General features: G+C 34.7%; 1 protein-coding gene across 1 annotated transcript; it reads left to right on the top strand.

The window, feature by feature from the left end:
* The first annotated feature begins 307 nt into the window (after positions 1-307).
* On the top strand, positions 308-18,573 carry LOC149798506 (uncharacterized). Its single transcript, XM_089957107.1, has 9 exons — positions 308-377; positions 960-1,310; positions 2,404-2,556; positions 8,581-8,925; positions 12,104-12,292; positions 12,697-12,726; positions 16,544-16,870; positions 17,817-18,137; positions 18,497-18,573. Exons 1-9 carry the CDS (start codon positions 308-310, stop codon positions 18,571-18,573), a joined length of 1,863 nt encoding a protein of 620 aa, XP_089813233.1.
* The last annotated feature ends 5,469 nt before the right edge of the window (positions 18,574-24,042 follow it).

Below are 24,042 nucleotides of genomic sequence, written 5' to 3'. Positions count from 1 at the left end.
ATTCATTCACTCAATTATAAAAATCGTATAAATCTAAATCGGGTTTGATTGTTAACATTATATCATTTCAGCTATCGCTTTTAGCAAAGATAATTATACGTCCTTACTTGGTACACCTTTGCAACTCACGTGCAACGTCACCGGTTGGAATGGCAATCTGAACATCAGCATCGTATCGAAACTCAGTCAGTCGGAAGTTAATGTCATCAGTTTGGTGAATAATGAAAATGGGATCATTCATACGGGCTTTGCTGTCAATAAAACCTTTGCTGAAAGCAACGTTTATGTGTTCATATTCATTCTGAACATGACCTGGGATGACAAAGGGACGTACTACTGTAAAAGTGGCTCGGTTTCTGATTCTGCAACTGTGAAACGTAAGTATTTATTAAATCAAGAAAACACCGCTTTCTTGATGTGTCCCCTCTTCAAATCTAATTTGAAAAGCTCTTATCTCCAAGTGCAGCAAATTATAATTTGCATAAAAAATAGGTGTGCTCAATGCTGTTCAAAATTATAGATGGATTTCAAATATTTGTGAAGATAGAAATCAAGTTAAATTACATATTTAGTTGATTTAAGCTCAAGATGATCTTACAAAACTTCTAATATATAATTATGAGAAGAATATTTATTAACATACCAAAGATTTTTGAAAAAATGTAGACTGAATAAAGAGACAAGGGTAAACATCCATGTAATCCGGGATGTCATGAGTCAGCAAGAGAATAAATAAAGTTTGTACACTGCTGAGAGACAAAGGTAGCCACTTAACCTGTACATCGTCATAGCTATTTGCTCAGATCATGGCGTTTATATTTAGTACACATACAAGTATTAAAATATATTAGGAATATAAACTCAATTCTTGCCACTTTACTGGAAAATGTTTGCAGATTTAAAATATCATAGCTTGATTATTTAAAAAAAAGATAACTAATATTTTTTCTTCATGCCAGGAGAACGAGAGAAACCTACATTACAGCTTCCAGACATTATGATTAGAGATCAATACCACAGCGTCAAGTATCCTTTTGTATGCGAAGCGGAAGTGGAAACTCCAGGAGAAGTTCTAGTAGCAGAAGTGAATAGAAATGGGACTTATTATCACTATGAAGGCTATGGCGAGAGTCGACAGAATATTATCGTAGATTGTGTCCAGAAGCAAATATTTAAATTTTACACAAACGAAAAATTTACTCAAGTTTGGGACAACGCAAAAATACGTTGTGTGGTTATGTACAATTTGATGAATGTAGAAAATGACATTCTCCTGGTTTCAGACGAGAAAACTATACAGCTACTTCCAGGTAATCTGTAGTGTACAGTCAGATATCCGATGTAATGTTTGGAACATTTGAAAAATCATACATTTACAATAAATGTAATGCTTACAGTCATCAAACTATTATAGCTCTGTATAATTTTCATCGAAAGGAATAGAAAAGAAGTGAATTTGGTTTTTTGCACCGTGATGTAACGGATAAATCTGGCTAGATATAGTAATGATGATTATGTACTTAAATATAATAGAATTTGCATTAGGTTCTCTTGTGGCGTTTTTCATACAGACAAAACTGAATGGAATGATTCATCGTCCTTTGTACAAAAGAATGAATTTGTGGTGTACACATACCATTTCAAAATTTGGAATATATTCCTAACAGTACCTAAATGGAATCATGCTTTAAAAGAAATATTCAAATAAGATTTGTCCTCTGGTATAGTCACGATTATAAGTAAGTGCAATGTCAGTCTTTTTAACAGTTTCCCCTTTTATGATCAGCATTTTGAAGGCAATATATTTTTATGTCTTTTCGGTTGTGTGCAGTTACGTGATTATGACATTCTTTACAACTTTGAAATCAACCGTTCATAAATAAACCCTGATGAAATCAGACATGTGATACAGGTTTCATATATCCTGAAGAAATATTAGAGATACTTCAGTATAAAAGGATTATCCACACATCCTGAATAAATTAGTTCGTTATATAACCTTTAATTGTAGGTGAGTTATTTTAAGACGTTAATCAAATAGAATAATATAAATATACGTTGTATGTATCTGGTACCTTCTGAACACACTCAATAGGTCAAATCGAAAACAAAATTACAAAGCAAAACTGTCGTGAAGTTATTACCAGCCCACCTGTAGCCTATTGGCTACGGTGCATTGTCTAAGCAGACGAGGATCTTGTGTGATACAACGGTCTTTTCCCTGAGAATCTCAATAATAATTTATTGGAAATAACTTCATAAACTATATCTTTAACATGGTAAAAGATGAATATGTTGATTAAACTTACATATATATTTATCTTGGATCCTATATTCTAGATATTTCTGACCTCAAAGAAGTGTGGAAGAAAAATCATTGAATTTCTTCCCTCACTTTTGCAGCTGATATGTGCTCTGGTGTCTCAGATGGTTCAGATATTATACATCCTTACAGTGCTCGTGAATTGTTTCTCACGTGCAAGTCCGGTGTACATGTGCTAGGAAAATGTCAGCAAGGACAATGCTTTTATGACAATATTGGAATGTGCCGAGCAGGTGAGTGGTTTAAATTTTCCCTTTTTTGCATTACCTGTTCGTCCATTTAAATACAAACGAGATTTATAAACATTAAAGAATATAGACCAATAACTTTATAAACACTGTAATAAATAAATAAATAAATCGGAATTATTACAAAATGAATGTTCAATGTCCCTCTACATATATTTCGAATTTGCACGTGATTTTTGTTCCCTGTCGTTCAGCAACATAAGCAATGATGTTTTGGTATGTGCATCATCACGTCATAGCAACACAACAGCGCGTGAGGAAATGTTATATTAAAAAATATAAGATCGCAAGCAAACAATGTCTGTCGATACTTTTAAAAATATGCACACATTTTAATGATAACTATACATTTGTTGTTCATATACTTGTATAATTTAATATACATTTTAGAAGGAAATTTGAAAGTGTAACTCTGAATTTTATTTGAGATACATATCTGATTATAAAATAAGTCATCGACGCAATATACAATAAAATTCAAAATGTCCAAAAGGAAGTAACGAATTTATTGTAGTATGTAATGTTGCAATGTCCTTGCAACACCGAGGTCAATTGATTACGCAAGCTTGTTAATAATTTATTTTAAACAGTCTTGGTTACTATATCCTCTTGCTGCCACCAACACGAGGTTTTACTCTCAAGGGCATCTAATAAATATTTCAGATATCAAATGTTTTGCACAACAGCAATTTGACAAATTATTAATGGTTTAAAAATAGAAATTTGCATAAAATGTATGCGTGTCTATTTAAATGTTTCAAACAGCAATTAACTAGCACATGTAAAATAGTGTATACATATAGATAATTACAGTTCATCCTTAAAGAGACTTGAAACTGCGTTTTAGATTTGGGGCACTCGTATTTCTGCTTACACGTACCAATCCCAAACACCTCACGAATAAGGGCACATAGTCATTAATACAGACATTCGTGAATAGCGTATTCAATAGCTTGGCACCCCAATCATTAACTTTCCTCTAAATACGCATTCTGGATTCCTCTGGTAGAAAACAAGGCATAGATAAATTATTCTTGTAGGATACATCATACACGAACGCAAGCGGGAAATCCAGTCCATCGATACTGATTGATTATGCGTAAAACATTAAAGTGAAATAAATGCAATTACAATTAGGTATAATATTGTTATACTGGTTTGATAATTAATTAGATAGATAGATAGATATATAGATAGATAGATAGATAGATAGATAAACACTCACACAGAGGTAATAATCATAAAATGTCCAATTCAGTAAATCAAAGAAAGTGCCCAGGTGCTTTAGAGCTCTGCCGATACCTTTCTTTCAGGACTGAAAATGCAAATGAATATCAATAGCAAGTACCGAAACGTGCATCAAACATGTATTTACTTATTGCTTTGTTATTAAATTCAAAATCAAAGTAACTGATACGAATAAATCCTACAAAAGAAAGAAAATCAACCGAATTTGACCAAATATAATTCTTGCTGGAAATCATTATAAGAACGAAAATGGCTATATATTGTATATATTGATATATGTAAACGTACCAAAGACCCAATAAACCGATTTAATTTCATATCACGTATTATCATGCTTTTTAAATGTTGAAATTGTGTTTTGCGCCTCTTTATATTAGTATGGAGAGGGCGAAACATCAGCGTATACATTCGGCAAAAGAACTTTTCATATAATGAAGGTTAGAAATATATAAGGAAACAGATGGTATATATAAGTAAATCCTTGTTGCTAGTATTATATACTACCATCCTTAATGAATATAACTACTTAAATCTGTAACATGTGCTGCAACTTACCCTTGACGCAAATTCAATTAAAATTATATTTTTATTTGTTCTTAATGGCAGACATGTATTTTTTTTATTTAGTTAGTTAATTGTATTAAATATAAGAGTACCGTTTTTGTAATTTCTTTTTGATGTCTACAACTGTTGCCCACATTGTCAAATGGGTACTTTCCGAACGAGCATGCACTTTGGTTTCGGCTTCCAGTGCAATCAAAAATCATACAGTAAAAGAAGGCGGATTGTGAAACGAAGGTTAGGGTCTGCTCTGCAATGCCAGCTACTGTGTTTTCTCGTGTCAATACACATGCCTCTCTGTTTCAAAAATCAGCTAATGTAAAAGCGGGCTGATGCATTTTCAAATTACATGAGATGTGTACCTGTCAATGCTAATGATCTTAGTGATTATTTTTGGATACAAGCAGGTTTATATTCTGTGCGTACATGCATGACATCGAAATATGACCGCCTCCTCGAAGATTCATTACCTCCTGAAGTCCTGTATCCAATATCACGTCTATCTATGATAAGTTCAATTACTATAGCGAACCATAGAACTGCTTCGTAATTAGTAGAATCTTCCAACGTTTAAAAAGAAAATCTTACCTAGTTATACTGCCCTTGCTACTTTTTTAATTTAATATTTCATGATTAAAAAAATTATTTAGATATAGTAGTACCTTAAGGCAATGATTTAAAAGTAGAGTTTATTATTATTATTATTATTATTATTACTATTATATCTATTTCAGCTAAGTGTCCATGTAAGTATATAATGTCATTATTTTTATGTTTAATTTTTTCTTGCATAATGCGAAGAACAACCAATACGGCTGTTTATATTCCTTTTGTTCAGTTGATTTTGTTCTTTCTGTTATTTGGCAAGAATCAATCGAGGTTAATGGAACCGAATTATTATATCCTCTATAAATATATATATTTATATATATATTTATATATATATCAACATGAAGCCCTTGCCTTACCCACGGGAGGATAGTTTGGTTGATTTAGAGCAGAAGGTAATCTTCCAACGTTTAAAAAGAAAATCTTACCTAGTCTTACTGCCCCTGTCACTTTTTTATTTAATATTTCATGATTTAAAAAATTAATAAATTATAGTGGCACCATAAGGCAACGATTTAAAAGTAGAGTGTATTCTTCTTCTTCTTATTATTATTATTATTATTATTATTATTATTATTTCTGTTTCAGCTAAGTGTCCATGTATGTATATAATGTCATTATTGTTATGCATAATTTATTTTACTTGCATAATGCGAAGAACAACCAATACGGCTGTTTATATTCTTCTCCAACAATTTTAATTTAAAGAAAAATAAAGAAAACCTCAATTCATGATCGCATGCAAACAATTCTAGTTAGGCTGCTAATTAGTCTTAAGTGTATTAGGGTCTTGTATCATAAACGGTATATCTTAGCATTTTAGATTGTGTTTTGAAAAATTAAACGTTTCTTTCTTCAGTTGATTTTGTTAAGTTAATTTTGTTCTTTCTGTTATTTGGCAAGGATCAGTCGAGGTTAATGGAACCGAATCATTATATCCTCTCTCTCTCTCTCTCTCTCTCTCTCTCTCTACATATATATATATATATATATATATATATATATATATATATATATATATATATATATATATATGTATATGTGTGTGTGTGTGTGTGTGTGTGTGTGTGTGTGTGTGTGTGTGTGTGAACATCAGGAGCTTGCTTTACCTGGTTTTGTTGATTTAGAGTAGATATTTGCTTTCTTGTATAAATGACTCAAGAAGAAACGCACTTTTTCAATTTTAGTCCTGTACTGCAGAGATACGGAAGTCAACAAAGGAGACAGCGCGTCGATCAGCTGTGAAATCCTTTTCTGCGACAACTCTTTCTCTCTCTCAATAAAACATTCTGAAGAGATTTTATTCAGCACTGTCAATATTTCGTGTAATATTTCTCTGAAGTCAGACGACAAAGACATACAAATTTCGGTTTCACATGGCGCAGCGGTGGTGACTCTTACATTCAACAAGACAAATTGCAACCACACCGGGGAGTATATAATTTACCTGGACAGAGAAAGCTTCATCGATCACACAATTTTAAGACTGAAGGGTAATATAAGTTTGACTTATACTTCTTTATTCTATATAGCATGTTGCTACATATATATGGCAGGATAAGTAATGCCTTCAGTCCCACCCCACCCCTTAATGAATACTATAATCACAGTTTAACAGTGTTTCTTTTACATAACAATTTGTAACATATGTACGGCATAGACATGCCTTTGTAAATCTTAGAATTTGCATAACGCAATTGTCATACATAATGATAGTTCAACCAAAGTTTAATCTAATCTAAAATATATTCACCACTAATAACATTTCTGGCAGACAAATAATGTCATTTCCTCTTAAACAATAAAAATATTTTTTCCTCTTTAGGAAAACCCCATTTTCAATAAAGGATATATTTCCTTTAGGTTAATCATTGGTGGCGTATATAAGCCTGCGACTGATCTTTTGTCGGAAGAAAAATATTCAATATATTTCAGTTCCTTCCAAGATACCTACTCTCCAGTTGCCACAGTCGATCGTGGCTTACGCAGAAACTACCATATTCTGTACTGGAGAACAGGGAGTGCCACAGCGGGATATGTACATCGAAGTGATGTTCAATGACAGAAACGTTTCAAAGTATGATAAAATAACGCTAACAAGAAATAGCCAGAACTGCAGTAATATGGGCACTCTAGTGATGAATTTTCTTGTCGAAGACATGTGGGATGGTGCTCGAATTCGGTGCGTTATTGGCTACAACAACTCATCAAGACTGGAATCAGATGTACATGAAATCAACATAACATATACTGGTATCGTCTTTTTAACTTTAAACCTATTTAAATCCTACGGTGTTTTGTTCGTATAGTGTCAGATTGTAGTACGAAATGTACATTTTATTCTGCTTCAGAAAATATGCTCATCACAATAAAAACCGAATATATTTCTCTTCAATGTCCATACATCGGCTCTGTATTAGGTTCATCTTAAAATCTGAACGACTTTATCCGATCTAACTCGTCACATTGCCAAGGTGTTGAGAGCGAAATAATGTAGTGTACGCATCCAGTAACAAAACAATCGGTCTTATTTATACATCCTCCTCCATTCGTATCATCCAATGATCAAAATTGCCTTCACTCTGGCATGCTTTGTTTGCAATCCATCTTCTAGAAGAAAGAAAATAAAAGCACATTCAATTAAACGATCTGCATTGATGCAACCTTCTCTATTTGCTCTGAATGAAGTCATACAGAGACTTCTTGTTTCAGTATATATTTGAATAGGGATAATACCTTTTCTGGTAGCAACCTTCGCTGAAGTTTGAGTGTTTGATGCGGGTGGGGTGGAAGCCGAATACAAATATTGAGGTTGTCCACACTCCAAATGGATTCTGAGACCCTTTAAAAGTATGCTTGATCATCATTCTTAGAGAAAAACAAACTACAAAGATTAATATATTTAGGTGCAATTTGAATTCATTTGGACGATGTTTAAATCAAGTACTTTGTCTTTATTTATTAACCACTTTAAGCCAAGGAGAAGTTCCTGGCACATTGAGAAAATAAGCATAATCATATAGATTATAACGGGCCAGTCTTTTAAAGTGCAGATAAAACTAAGGTTGTTAAATGTAGAAATCTCTAAAACATACGGTACGATTTTTTTCTTCAACAATCTATATCATCAAATATTTGAGTAATATCTGAAATTTCAGAATTTGGTATCTTTGTCAGATTAGAAGTATTAGAAGCATATATGTCAACTGCATGCTATGTCACATTTTTTGCATGTTCCTGAGTGAATAATGCATGTCAGAATACAGAGAAGGTTTAAATATTAGTACGAAATTGCAAAAAAATATCATTCATATTACCTTCAGTTTTCACGATGTCCAGAATTTCGAAATTTCTAATACAATTGATTATGTAACCTTATTCGATTATATATAATGCTTGCATTATCGTATATATTTAATGGCAACGATAGAGATAAGTACAACTACTATTTCTTATACTACTACTACTAGTACTATTAATGCTACTACAAGTCTTAATATGATACCATTTTTACGAGAAGAGTATATTTCAAGATTGTAGTCTTTGAATTTTCAACTGGGACTCTAAAAGGGTATTTATTACTTGTTACAGGAAAGCCCGATAAGCCCAAGTTAAAACTGCCGGTGGTCGTAGTAAGTAATGGATATAATCAAGACAGCGACCCCTTCGTCTGTGAGGGAAACGTGGGTTATTCTGGAGGAAATCTTACTGTTCTATTCAACAAGGACGGAAACTTTAAGGAGGCCCAACCTTTTTCTTCCAAGATGATCACGGGCAATGTAACTGAGTGTGAGAGAGTGGATAAATTTGAGTTTTACCTCAATAAATTTACAACCGACCTACATAATTTGACTATGCGATGTGTTGCCACAAATAATAATACGTTGTCTAATGAATCGGCACCATTTGATGATAAAGTCCTTCTCCTCGTCCCAGGTATATTCATTATAATCGAATTCGCACTGTTTTTATATTAGATTTAGCATGCATTTAGATGATTACGTCTTAGCACCAGATTTTTTGTACAACTGAATATTGAGAAATCCCTTTCTGCCCTGAACGTACATTCTTCTTTCCTTAAGCTGTAGCATGCTGTCCTTATGTCTCTTAGTATGCGCCCCTGCTGCCTGTTGGTGCGGAGTCCTCTAATTCTATTTCCGGGCTATCAGAAACTTTCAAAAACGTATCATGGGGATGCATGGCATAAACTTATCAAAATAGTATTATATGTGCACATTTATTAAACGCCAATAAAAACCGGTTACTTGCTTTATTTATTCTTGCAGATCACCTTGCATAAATGATCGTTCTTTATGAAAGTTATGAAACGTGGTCATTTATGCTAATGTAAATGGATGCATTGTGGTAAACTATGGTATTGTTTAACAAGCTTTCAAGATTCCTCTCATCATTTAACTGAATAGATTTTGAAGTGTCTATGTTTTCTTATAATGTTGCCTCAACATGAAACGCGTTATGTTTACACATTTCTAAATATGAACTCAATATGAAACACGTTATGTTGACACATTTCTAAATATGAACTCAACATGAAACACGTTATGTTTACACATTTCTAAATATGAACTCAACATGAAACACGTTATGTTCACACATTTCTAAATATGAACTCAACATGAAACACGTTATGTTTACACATTTCTAAATATGAACTCAACATGAAACACGTTATGTTCACACATTTCTAAATATGAACTCAACATGAAACTCGTTATGTTCACACATTTCTAAATATGAACTCAACATGAAACACGTTATGTTTACACATTTCTAAATATGAACTCAACATGAAACACGTTATGTTCACACATTTCTAAATATGAACTCAACATGAAACTCGTTATGTTCACACATTTCTAAATATGAACTCAACATGAAACACGTTATGTTCACACATTTCTAAATATGAACTCAACATGAAACACGTTATGTTCACACATTTCTAAATATGAACTCAACATGAAACGCGTTATGTTTACACATTTCTAAATATGAACTCAACATGAAACACGTTATGTTCACACATTTCTAAATATGAACTCAACATGAAACACGTTATGTTTACACATTTCTAAATATGAACTCAACATGAAACACGTTATGTTCACACATTTCTAAATATGAACTCAACATGAAACACGTTATGTTCACACATTTCTAAATATGAACTCAACATGAAACACGTTATGTTTACACATTTCTAAATATGAACTCAACATGAAACACGTTATGTTCACACATTTCTAAATATGAACTCAACATGAAACACGTTATGTTTACACATTTCTAAATATGAACTCAACATGAAACACGTTATGTTTACACATTTCTAAATATGAACTCAACATGAAACACGTTATGTTCACACATTTCTAAATATGAACTCAACATGAAACGCGTTATGTTTACACATTTCTAAATATGAACTCAACATGAAACGCGTTATGTTCACACATTTCTAAATATGAACTCAACATGAAACACGTTATGTTTACACATTTCTAAATATGAACTCAACATGAAACACGTTATGTTTACACATTTCTAAATATGAACTCAACATGAAACACGTTATGTTCACACATTTCTAAATATGAACTCAACATGAAACACGTTATGTTCACACATTTCTAAATATGAACTCAACATGAAACACGTTATGTTCACACATTTCTAAATATGAACTCAACATGAAACACGTTATGTTCACACATTTCTAAATATGAACTCAACATGAAACACGTTATGTTTACACATTTCTAAATATGAACTCAACATGAAACACGTTATGTTCACACATTTCTAAATATGAACTCAACATGAAACACGTTATGTTCACACATTTCTAAATATGAACTCAACATGAAACACGTTATGTTTACACATTTCTAAATATGAACTCAACATGAAACACGTTATGTTTACACATTTCTAAATATGAACTCAACATGAAACACGTTATGTTTACACATTTCTAAATATGAACTCAACATGACACACGTTATGTTCACACATTTCTAAATATGAACTCAACATGAAACACGTTATGTTTACACATTTCTAAATATGAACTCAACATGACACACGTTATGTTCACACATTTCTAAATATGAACTCAACATGAAACTCGTTATGTTTACACATTTCTAAATATGAACTCAACATGAAACTCGTTATGTTTACACATTTCTAAATATGAACTCAACATGAAACACGTTATGTTCACACATTTCTAAATATGAACTCAACATGAAACACGTTATGTTCACACATTTCTAAATATGAACTCAACATGAAACACGTTATGTTCACACATTTCTAAATATGAACTCAACATGAAACACGTTATGTTCACACATTTCTAAATATGAACTCAACATGAAACACGTTATGTTTACACATTTCTAAATATGAACTCAACATGAAACACGTTATGTTCACACATTTCTAAATATGAACTCAACATGAAACACGTTATGTTCACACATTTCTAAATATGAACTCAACATGAAACACGTTATGTTTACACATTTCTAAATATGAACTCAACATGAAACACGTTATGTTTACACATTTCTAAATATGAACTCAACATGAAACACGTTATGTTTACACATTTCTAAATATGAACTCAACATGACACACGTTATGTTCACACATTTCTAAATATGAACTCAACATGAAACACGTTATGTTTACACATTTCTAAATATGAACTCAACATGACACACGTTATGTTCACACATTTCTAAATATGAACTCAACATGAAACTCGTTATGTTTACACATTTCTAAATATGAACTCAACATGAAACACGTTATGTTTACACATTTCTAAATATGAACTCAACATGAAACGCGTTATGTTTACACATTTCTAAATATGAACTCAACATGAAACACGTTATGTTTACACATTTCTAAATATGAACTCCAATAAGAAAACATACAATGAGTAGTCTAGCGATGCAAACGTACAGCTTTCGACTTTTCAACTGCATCATGCCTTGTATATCTCTGTAATACTAATGTCTCGTACAATTTGTACGATTGTCTGCTATTGAAAATTGCATCCTATTTTTATATTGTGCAGGCAATACGTGTTATGGTGCGACGGAGGGTTTGATTTTACCATACCCATATCCATTCTATGATTGCGGGAAGTACATATATTGCTCTTGGAATCGAACATTTGTGAAAGATGGTGGGTGCAAAGATGGAGAATGTTGTTACACTGATATGAAACGATGTGAACAAGAGAGAACAATAACTACAACTAAACGTAAGTAAAAATGTATCTAAACAATGACATTAGTCTATCAGATAAAGATAAAAAACGACATAAGATCAGGTGCGTTTAAAATCACTAAGCATCAGCTGATTATTAAAGGGCGATAACTTGAAATGTATTTGATATTATTATCACAAAAATATTTAGGTTATATATACCTGAGGTAATGTTTAGAGTACATCATTATTATTGCTACTAATAACTTGCAGAAATTTATATTTGTTAGGCTGAATTATCTTTTTATCCTTCACACATACTTTCTTTCTTTCTTTACATATATATATATATATATATATATATATATATATATATATATATATAAACCAACTTACAATCGATAAATATTTAGATATCACACAGATAGAAATTGTACGATGCCCTACTTTGCTTTTCAGCAACGACGACGACTCAGGTCGCATGCCCATGTAAGTATGACACCGGTTGATATGAAACTGTCACCCATAGGCTTTTCTAGCTAGCAAGCTCCTGGGAATTTAAAACTTAATTACATGAGCAAGATGGTATGAAGTGAACGAATACGTTTTGTGCATGAATACAATAATGAAATTAGAGATTATTGCAGAGATCGTGTTTGCAAAGACAAAGTATGCTAAGAATTAAACCTACTATTTTCTCTTCATATCTCATAAAAACTCCAGTGATTGTATATAGGCTGTCCTTCAATTTTGCAGAGACGAGCATGTGCACGAACAGCTACACGAATTTTATTTCCTCTTGACTTTATTAATTTGTTTAAATTGATGATGACTGAATTGTGAAATATTACGTATAAAAATAAACCTGAAGAAATTATTTGAAAACTGTATATTAAATATAAATGTAGGTCACTTTGATCGAGATTGTACTTCATGATGTTCTATTTATTTCTATATTTACAGGCAAATAGTATGCTCTTTTATGGTAAATACGTATTTTACAAAGGTAGCTCAATGTTGCTTGCATTTGACGCCCTAATTAATATTAAAAACTTATTACTCGTTTTCTGCTGCTATTAAAATCAACGAAATAATAAGTACAATGTGTATGGTATAATACCCTATCTATTAACTCATGCATTGTTATTATTATTATTATTATTATTAATTTTCGCCTGCAGCCATCATTCATGCCATATGTAAGGAACTGTTGATTGCTACTTTACTTCATCATGAAAAATGGGCCATCTTGTACCATGTGTCAAATTAAAATTTACTTTCGTTGATGCCTGCGTTTAGTTTTCTGCCATAGTAAATGGTTAGAGAAATGTTAGTCAGGATGATAATGCTTTCTATGAGGATTCGTAGCATGCTGATTCTCACCAAAGACCTTTAAATAGCATATATTGCAGAACAGTATAATATATTTAGATGTGTTGTTCATCATCTCTATACAATATTAAATAATCATTAAAGTCATACGTAAACAAATATAAGGGTGTTTTTCAGGGAATGTGGATTTTGATTCCACTGTTAATAATAATTCAGAGCGTTAGGTGTCACATATCAATTAAATTGAAAATCTAGATGAATGTGTGCAGGCTACTTGCCAGATCATACATTGAATTATCTTGTTATGGAAACGTACATCGCAGTATGCATTGGATATGTGTCCGTATGGTTTTTGATCGGTACAAGATATGTGCTGATTAGACGAATAATACTGTAGTAAATTTAGAGTATGTGCACTTGGTTGTAGTGCCCGGTTTTAAGCAATTCTTAGATTTGTGTGATTACTTGTTTGATTATTGGAATTCGGCGCCATGGAAATATTCCTGGCCCGAACTAATGAGCTAATTAATAGGAGCAAACGTCACGGAGTGAAGTGTTAGTATGTTTCCATGATGTCCTGGTTCACTAGTAGTGAATTCCAACCAAAACCGAATGAATGTCCCTGTCGTAAAAGAGTACATATTAAAATCTAGTGGTATACATTGGTAGCGTGACTGCAAGGACAGTACTTACGGTATTAAACCGGTAAATTACACAAGGGCATAAATAAAAAGGGACTTGACAGACACCGTTTATGTCGCCATGTGGGCGAATATGGTGCAGTGATATCGGTGAAATGTGCCTGGAAAGCATACATTGACTGGCCTAAGGTGGCGGAGTTAAAATAGTTCCCATTGTTAGGGAGTATTCATATATGTTCTAAGGCGTGAACGGTTGGTGGTCTGGAAACATAATGAAGCCAAAACACGCAGATGTACGGTTGATAGATAGTTGGCAATTTGGTTTATCTGTGGTCTTGCATTAATTAGAGGAAAATTTAGGTATAGAATGGACACGTCGGGCTTTCTCATTTACAACTGAGGTTGTATGGAAGTCTTTGGAAAGTCGGGTAAACTTATGACTTCTAGCGAGAATCGCGCCAGGGTTTGACAACCGCTCGGTCAAGTAAATACCCGTGTGCGTGTAACAATACAATGCAACCAAAGTTGTTTTTTTTTCGAGATTTTACTTTGAATCTCATAGAACACTATGTTTTAAATGACATATTAAGCAGTGTTTATCTATTAAATATGCACAGCCATCGACATGTATAATTGATTAAAAAAAAATATTTCACCATATATACCACCAGAATTACCTAAATTAATATTTATTCAAAATTCCAACAGGCCAACAACCGGAGTTTATCCTTGACACATGTTTTCTGCTACATAAAATCAGCAATCTGACTCCGGTGATGTCTGCTGCAAAATTGTTAGACATCTAAGCAGTAATTACAATATGCCATGTATAAAATTCGATGTTTAATAACCTTTTTCTTTCTTTATATGAAGTGAAATCACATCCCCCCCCGACAAAGTTCAAAGAAAATATGTTATACGGAACATGCTACATAAATGAGGTGGCTTGATTTTATCGGTTCTGGAGATTTGTCCATTGTAATCAAAAGCCAAGAAAGATATTCAGATGGAACCTGTGCAAATGCCTTAAATATGTGTAGCTAATTTACATGTATAAGAATTTGCAAAACACAAACACTAATAACAGTCAAAATGGCGCACGCTGAATGACCTACCATACATCGAGATGTCTTTGTAGTTATTGCTCGATTCAGTCGCTATCACCATGTACATTTTAATTACATGCTCTTTAAAAATATTCAGTATATCAGCACAGCTAATAAAATCAGATATTTGGAAATCATTAAACTACAGAAGAGGTATGCAACATTATTTGTAATCTGGGTTTCCCAAGCTTGTGACGCAATTGTAATTAGATACGTGCAGCCACCGATTTGGCACTATATAAAATAAATATTCAGAGCTAAGTTAAGAAGAAGTCGGAATAACAATCAGATCTATTGTACATGCATTTAAACAATGACTACTTTATGTTCGAACAAACCAACGGTTTCTCATTTACAATTGTCAGGTTGCACTGTGTGGTAATAAATGTGGGGAAAAAGCCTGTAATAATATTTCAGTATTTTCTTTTTACAGCTATAACTTGTTTGGGTGCAGAGTCTGTTATTAACAGTGCTGCCACAATAAAGTGTGCATTGATACTATGCGGAGATGAGTTTGACTTGGTCATTGAATTAATTTCGAAAGTTCAGTTCAAGGAAACAATGCGCGGTAATCGTACTTCCCCATTTCTCACCAATTTAAAGCACTTCTCAATCTGGTTGTGAAAGACGACACTGCAGAATTGAATATGGTGTTCGAAAATATTATGTGCAACCAGTCTGGAGCATACAATGTCAGCATTTACGGGGGAATTGTTTCCAGTGTTGCAGCAATAAATATTAGAGGTAAGTCAATCAGTGGTTAGTTTTACATCTGTGATTTTTGTGAGGCATAATACTTTTTCTTTCTTTCTTTGAAATAGCATAAAAATGTATACACGTTTACATAAGTGTGCAGCTGTGAGATCAGAAAAAAAAAAATTCTCGTTGAAATAGTGTATACAATAACACAGAACTTATCGTATATAAGACAGAAGGAGGATCAAAAATTCAAACACACCTCCATTCGTGTTCTTTTAATCTTTATAATTATGCTGGTCAATACATCGCAATAAATACCCCATCGCTGACCGTTTTCTTGATATGTTAAATATTGTAAAGTTTATTTAATTGACTCGAGACAATAAATATAATTGGAAATATACAATAAAATTGGCTACTACAAATGCATTGCATCAATGGGTTATATACGATGTTGAACTAAAACAGATAATTCGCTTTGTGTAGAAAATACTCCCATTCTATGGCAGCATATTCGCCATCTTTCAGTGAATCCCGAGAAACCAAATATCACAGCACCATCCAACATTTACAAGGATCAGAAGGCAATTTTTTCCTGTATCGGTCAGCTGGGAATTCCTAGTGCATCGATGTTTTGGCAATTAATGTTACCAGGCGGCAACTTTGAGAGTTACAGCGTAAGTGGTTCGCCAGATATATCTAAAAGCGATTGCAGAATCATCGGGAATTGGACAATAGGCATCTATCCAGAACAAAGTTGGAATGGAGGTGGTATTAGGTGTGTCACGAAAACACAAGGCAACCCTTCAATCGAAATATATTCTGATGCAATAACAATTACCTTAGAGGAGCCAGGTGTGTAAACATAAACATACACTATCTAGATTCGTTCTTATTGAATAAGTACAAATTATGATATACGTATACGGACATGAAAATAGGTGGACGTCAAAGTGGTCGAAATCACGTACAATGCAATATCACTTTTTCCTAATTCTTTTTCTGTATATTTATGTGGGTAACTCTCTTACTTCATTACTTTTCTCATCAAATATTTAGTTTATTTTCATAACTGTTGAAATTCCACATATTAATTTGTACTCCTACTGTGGTGATGGACAAATTCTTTTTAATTCCATAAGGAATCGTTCTAATTGAAGAATTTCTTTCGTTTTCTTCTAGATAATTATCATTGTGTACGAACGTAAGAATAACAATAAACGTTTATGGTCTCTGTCAAGCAAAGTAGATTCTGATAGGCGTCTGAAAGTGTACACATAAAATAAAAGAAAAGTACACAGTTTGGTGTGTATAATTGTACTTCGAAGCACGGGAGAATGGTTTGAAGCCTAGTATATGAGGCTAGAGGTATAAGTCTTTCCTGGCTGCTCCAGCAGACGTAAGTACACAGCAAACCGTGCATGGTGAGCCATTTCTACATTACCAATTTTTGTCATATAAATTATATACCAAAATGCCTACAAAATTGAGTTTTTATATTATATATTTATAAATACAGCCACGCCTACTATCAAACTGATATTTGGGTAAGGTTGTTCTCACCAAATATCATGCGTACGGCCTGACCTTATCATGTTTGGGTTTTCCTTCAAGACAAACACTTTTATATCATCCTGTACAATTAAATATCTTTTGTTTTTGCTGTTTGGTATGTTTTGAAGTTTGATATGTTTTATGCCTGGACCCGCTTCCGTTTTCTTTTTCTTCAGATGCTTCTGGCATGTAAACTATATGGTAACAAGAAGGACTTGTAATGTTTATATGCTGTCTCTTTCAACAGATATATACTTTGTTCCATCCTCATCGTCCGCCTACATTGGATCATCACACATTATAACATGCATTGCCAAAGACATGACGAATATAATGAGTGTCAAAATTGAAAGGCAAACCAACTCTGGACTCCACGAGGTGGCATCCTTGGCCATCGATGGAACAAGTGCAACCAGTTTCATGGGAATACGAATTAGGAACACAAGTATGATAAACTCTGCAGCAGTAACTGTATATACGGAGTTTGATAACCTGACCTGCGCAGATAAAGGAGACTACTTTTGCACTATAGGTGCATTCTCTTCACGTGGGAACCTCAGCGTCCTGCGTATGCATCAGAAATTAATTTACAAATCGAGCAAGCCATGTACATCATGTCTGCTCATTAGCGAACTGTTTCTTATAAACTTCTTTTTTTGTATAATTATGAACTTTTTATTAATGGTACCTTTCCGTTTAATAATAAAAATGTCACACAAATTGATTTTATGACTGCTCATAATAATACAAGATAGAGAGTTCAATAGTATGAAAATATATAATGCATAGCTATCAGTGAACGACTCTGCATCACACTTAAATAGGTTTCTGGATCCACGTGTAATTATTAATTAACTACTATTTCATGATACTAAATATTAGAGGTCACCAAACACTGACTTTCACAATATTTTTTTCTTTTTGCAGGAAAAACCCGAAGTACCGCAAATGGTAACTTTTCCAACAAGTGGGATATTAGACAATGCATCTTCAGGAACAATTAATTGTACTGGAGAAGTAGGATATCCTGCCGGAAAAATTGTGTTTGAATCAAATAAAGGTGGCAACAACACATTTGCTCCTGTTCCATTTAACTTCACTTCAACTCAGATGGAAGGGGAATGCAGTACCACATACTCTGCAACATTTTCTTATAAGTTTAATATGGACTGGAACAGCACGGTTACTCGATGTAAAATAGACACGGGGAACGTATTAGGTGACACTGGAACATCGCTTTATGTGGATTGGAAAATTTTAATCATACCAGGTATCTTAATCAATTTTTTTTATATAAAAAGTATTGTATTCTGTGACATTTCGCACATATCAATTAAATATCAATTAAATATAGCAGTGGCATTTCCACTGCAATTTACACTTACGTATCATTGCTAATCAAGATGCTGCAAGCTCTATTCAATGTTCTTTTATCAAGTTCTAAATGTAATGTGTTTACAATTTTCATTCATCACAGTTTGTTATACATTTCAACGTTAAGGACATGGTTTACATTTCTTAAACTTGGTACATGTATAAGTAGTGAATGGGGATACCCTAGCGACAATGGGACTTTAATGTTAAAATAGGGGGGGTTGTACCCTGGCGACAATGGAAAACTTAACATTAGAGAAAAAGCGACGATGGGAATTTTACATGGGGAATAAATCGTGGGACTCTTGAGCGACAAGGGGAATTTAACATGGGGAATATATTTTGGGACTGTTGAGCGACAAGGGAAAATGGAACAGGGTCCGGACCCTATTTTAATAGGGTCCCGACCTAATGGGTCTCTATTTTCTTTTAAAAAAAAAATTAAAAAAATAAAAAAATGGGGTAGGCAATTGAAAGTCTATCTATTTTCGAGAGATAGAAGTGGCCCTGAAAAGGGCCTTTGGGTTTCTTCTTCTTCTTCTAACTCCTTAACTTCTTTATCCATCCCCTTATTTTTTGCATCATTCCTTTCTTCTTCTTCTTTTCTGTTTCCGGTATCCAGTCTGGGTGACCCAGGCTCGGAACTTCTGTTGGATTTTCATCCAGTTAGCGTTTAGTTTCTCTAGTTCTTCCTTTTTCTTTCTATTTTCTTCTTCTTTTCTATCTTTTGCCCACCTGTACTTTATTTTCTGCACTTCTTCATCTATCACCTCTTTCATCTTTTCTTCCCCTTTTTTCAATTGTTCAACACTCCTTTTGACAAAGGGCCACTCTGACCTTTGTTCTATCTCTTCCAAGAACCTTCTTACTTCTTTTACCTTCTCCATGGTCTCTTTTATTGTCACCACTCTGACACAAGGGTGATTTATCAGCCCTCTCAATCTCTTTACTTCTTCTTCAATTAATCCCTCTATCATCTCCCTGGTTAATTTTAGTTCGTTCACGTAGTGCAGACTTGTTCTTAACTTCCAATCTCTTTGAATCCTTTCAACTCCATATTCACCATCCACCATCCAAAAATAAACATGCCTTAAATCATTAAACAGTTGGGACACTTCCATCTTCCTTTTTAATTCCTTAGAATGGTGCGAACGACGAACACTGTGGATTCTTATAGTTAAAGCGCGAACGTGATGGAAAACATCCCCCTAAAACAAAATTGATATTACCTAGATCATGACCAAACAACGCGCGGACGTGAAGGAAAACATCCCCTACTTTTCTCATTTCATATGATCTACTATCCACATACCTGAAGCAACAATAAACAAACCCAAAATCTACAATACACACACGCAAAGCATTAAAATGAAACCCAAATTTACTATACACACAAACATACGTGATCACTTACAAAGCCCAATAATCTACTATCCACACAAACGTACGTCAGCTCATACAAGCACATACACTCACACCACATAAGAGTCAGTGTTTATATTCACACTACTCTACGGACACACATTGGCAAATCCATTACTATTTCTTTTCTAGAGATTGGGGTAGCCCTGAAAAGGGCTGTTTGTTTTTAAACTCCAGTGACACCTGGTTAATGATGGCACCTTCCAGGCCTGGCACCACACACACATCTTCTTCCCCAGTCTCCTTTTACTTTTTTTCTTGAGAGCGCAGAGGGAGGATGATTGGCTTCAGCACCCCAATCCTCTGTCTCTGGTATCTTGTAAGCCATCCTCTCTCCTATTTTCTTTTCCTCCTCTTCCCTCTGTCTTCTCTCCTCCTCTTCCTTCTTTATTCTTCCCTCTTCTACTATGGCCTCCACTGCCAGTTCATTTAACAGGCGCCTGACATATTCCAGATGTATCTGGAGTTCAAGAAGTGTGCTTATTCTGGTATTCATTGTCTTGTTACCGAATGAACAGGGTAGCTAGACTGCCAAGCGAGTTTCAATTTATACTAAAAGCGCGGACGTGAAGGAAAACATCCCTTAAAACAAAATTGATATTACCTAGATCATGACCAAACAACGCGCGGACCTAAAAGAAACACTCACTCACTTTTTTATACTGCCCATCACTATTCTAAAAAATTTTATTAAACAAATAATATACTATCCACATACGCAACGCAATCAAATCAAACCCCAAATCTACTCTCCCCACACGTCAAACAGCAAAACAAAAACATGATCATAATCTACTATCCATACAAACGTACGTGAGCACTTACAAACACACAACAAACGTACGTGAGCACTTACAAACACACAATCATGAACACAAACACATGCACTCACACTATAAAAAAGAGTCAGTGTTTATATTCACACTACTCTACATATACACATTGGCAAATGGATTGCTATTTCTTTTCTAGAGTATTGGGTAGCCCTGAAAAGGGCTGTTGTTTTTTTCTTTGCTATGGCAATCTTTTAGTTTCTAAGAATGCGACGCCCTGTGAGGATAGACTTTCTGACGATAGGTCTGCTTCTTCGGAAAGAGAAGAAGAACTCTTTGGTGTCGATACGACAATCGACAAAGCCTCTGTCAGCTTCAGGTTGCTGCTGCTGCTGTTGTTGCTGCTGTTGCTGCTCTCTCTGCTGTTTCTGAAGTCTGTACTTCTCTGTCCATTCTTCTTTCTCCCTGTTCACTTCTTCTCTGAAGAGCTCTTCTATCAGGTCTTCAGTGACTTTTAACATTCTCACATTCTCTATCTCTTCTGGCTTCGGTGTCAGACTGTGTCTGACCCTATGCAAATTAACGTAGGCTTCGTTTAGCTTAGCTAGTTTGGAGCACATCTTCGTAGGAGGATGAGTCGACAATGGATGGTTAGACTGGAGGCTACCCCGGCTTTAAAGTCAAAGCGCGGACGTGAAGGAAAACATCCCTCTACTGTTTTCGAGCCGGAACGTTCAATGAGTGTCATGAGAGGGATAGTAAGAAGTCAAAGAGCATGAATCAAGATTTCTATAGTCAAACAAACCACAAAGGCATTTTTTCTTCAAAACACAACAGTTGTTATTCAAAATCACTTAACACTAACAAATAACTCTAACATTTTTAACAATAACCCAACAATATAACATCAAACATTTTTTTCTAATCACAAACATTTTTTTAACTCACACATTATTTTGGACAAGGCTGACAACGTTGTGAATGAAATTGTGATTTCCACTGTTGGAAGTCATTAGGCCATTGATGGACACTACGTTTCCTAGCTTGAGACAAAAGATAAGTATAATGGTCACAAAACCATTGATCTACTTTCACATCGTTTCTAGAAGAAGAACGAGGATCAAAATGAGTCACTAAATGTTCTAAGGAATAACCCAGGCTGCGATGATGCAGAAAATACACACAATATTGTCCACACACCTTGTAATTTCACATTATTGAATCGGGTAGTCTGAGCATTTCTTCTCATAAAGTCGATGATATCGTCTTCCAGAGGAGGCAACCCGTACGAATCGAAGTATTCCACACATCCTTCTTGAGGAAAGTAGACGGCTACCCAGTGGGTTCCTGGGAGATGACTGTCGTCCGCGTTAATCACATAAGCTAGATGGTCTTGAGGTTTGCTATGAGGGAGTTCATCTTCAGCACAGACGACAGGATTCCAAGAAGCCGTGTACGAGCTGTGGTTCAAAAGATAATAAATTCCCAGGTATCCATTGATTTGTGTGTTTTTTTTCTTCACAGGTAATGATAAGTGATCAATTCGATCCTGACTTTTTGCTTGAAAATGTCTGACAAGTAAAACGCGTTTAGATCCGACTTCTTACTCTGGTCCAAGAGAGATTCGATGCGACGGCACTCCAGAGACGTTAATGGAGGAGAAGAATGTTTATCCAAGCCTTTATACCACTCGTTCAACACGAATTCTATCTCGATGTGATCCCAAGCTTTGTCCAGATATTCGTCCAATTTTTCTTCTTGACTCAACATCAGACATTTGTCGTGTTGAATTTGACTGGGATGATCGTTGTGACATCCATAGCACTCTTCCTTGATCAATTCTTTCATTATATCTGCCAGGACTGTAGCAAAACAGGAGACTAAATGGGCTTCTTGTTCTGGCCATCTTGACTTCATCATGATCACTTCTTCGTCTTTTCCGTACGTCAAGAGATTTTCCAGGTACGCTCGATAAGGGTAAGTATCCATGCTGCTGCTGACCAGTTTGTTATTCAAGTACAAGTCCACTTCGCTGAAAAAGGAATGCATGAAATTGTTGACAGGAGCTACTCTAGCATCGCCTCCTGGATTGGTGTTGTCCGTTTTGATCACTTTCACTTTCAAGTACAGGTAACTGCTATTCAGATCGATGTAATCTTCGGGCTGACCTTTGATTTCAAACTCGATGGGAGCGGAATCCGTCAAAGAGGAGACGGGGTGAAATTCCACCCATTGGGATTCTTGCATCGTCATCATGGTGGGGGGCATGGCAAACAGATCCAGTTCCGACTTGGAACAAGCGCAAGACTCTCGGTGCATCATTTTTTTCTCTTTCTCAATGATCGAAAACGTCTAAGTCTCGAACGGTTCTTCTTTTCTTTGCCTTTCTAGCTTTAGAAGTGTGAAGTCTGGTGAAAGGGTGTTTTCTTCGTCGTCTCTTTCTGCCTTGTCCTTGCTGAATTCCTGACTCGGTAGCGTGCAGGGCATTTATAGGTGTGTCTCGTCGGCCCAAAAGGTCTTTACCCGTTTGCAGCAAGACATTTTTGCCTGCCCTCATGAAGGCTTCTTTTGGGTTTTGTTTGTCGATGATGACATTTTGGAGAAATTATTTGCCTTGTGTCAATGCAGCATCTTTCAAGTCGTGCAATCTGCGTGTCACCATCGGTTTCAACACCGGAGCCACCGAACGAAAGGCCGATTTTAACATATCTCCTAAACCGTGTCCTTGCCGTCGAGCAACCCCTCGGTACACTGGATACATGACTTACGAGTCGTGAGAGAACCGTTTTCGAAAATGGAGTTTCACCGTGACTTTTCCTTTGGTGAATGGAATATTTTGTCCCAGATCTCCTTTTATAGCAATGTTGACCGTGTCCAAATAAGACATACTGACAGGCAAATAGT

Source organism: Sinohyriopsis cumingii, chromosome 5 (assembly GCF_028554795.1).
Source record: "Sinohyriopsis cumingii isolate HCF-2022 chromosome 5, ASM2855479v2, whole genome shotgun sequence".
In the NCBI taxonomy this organism is placed as follows: Eukaryota; Metazoa; Mollusca; class Bivalvia; order Unionida; family Unionidae; genus Sinohyriopsis; species Sinohyriopsis cumingii.
Note: the sequence above shows the minus strand (reverse complement) of the source record. Positions and strands in the feature narration are given on the sequence as shown.

Excerpts from the sequence above, each read along its gene's own strand:
- LOC149798506 (XM_089957107.1), top strand. The coding sequence starts at position 308 with ATGACCTGGGATGACAAAGGGACGTACTACTGTAAAAGTGGCTCGGTT. Across the intron at positions 1,311-2,403 it reads AACTATACAGCTACTTCCAG|CTGATATGTGCTCTGGTGTC; the intron begins GTAATCTGTAGT and ends TCACTTTTGCAG. Across the intron at positions 12,727-16,543 it reads GACTCAGGTCGCATGCCCAT|TGAATCCCGAGAAACCAAAT; the intron begins GTAAGTATGACA and ends GCCATCTTTCAG.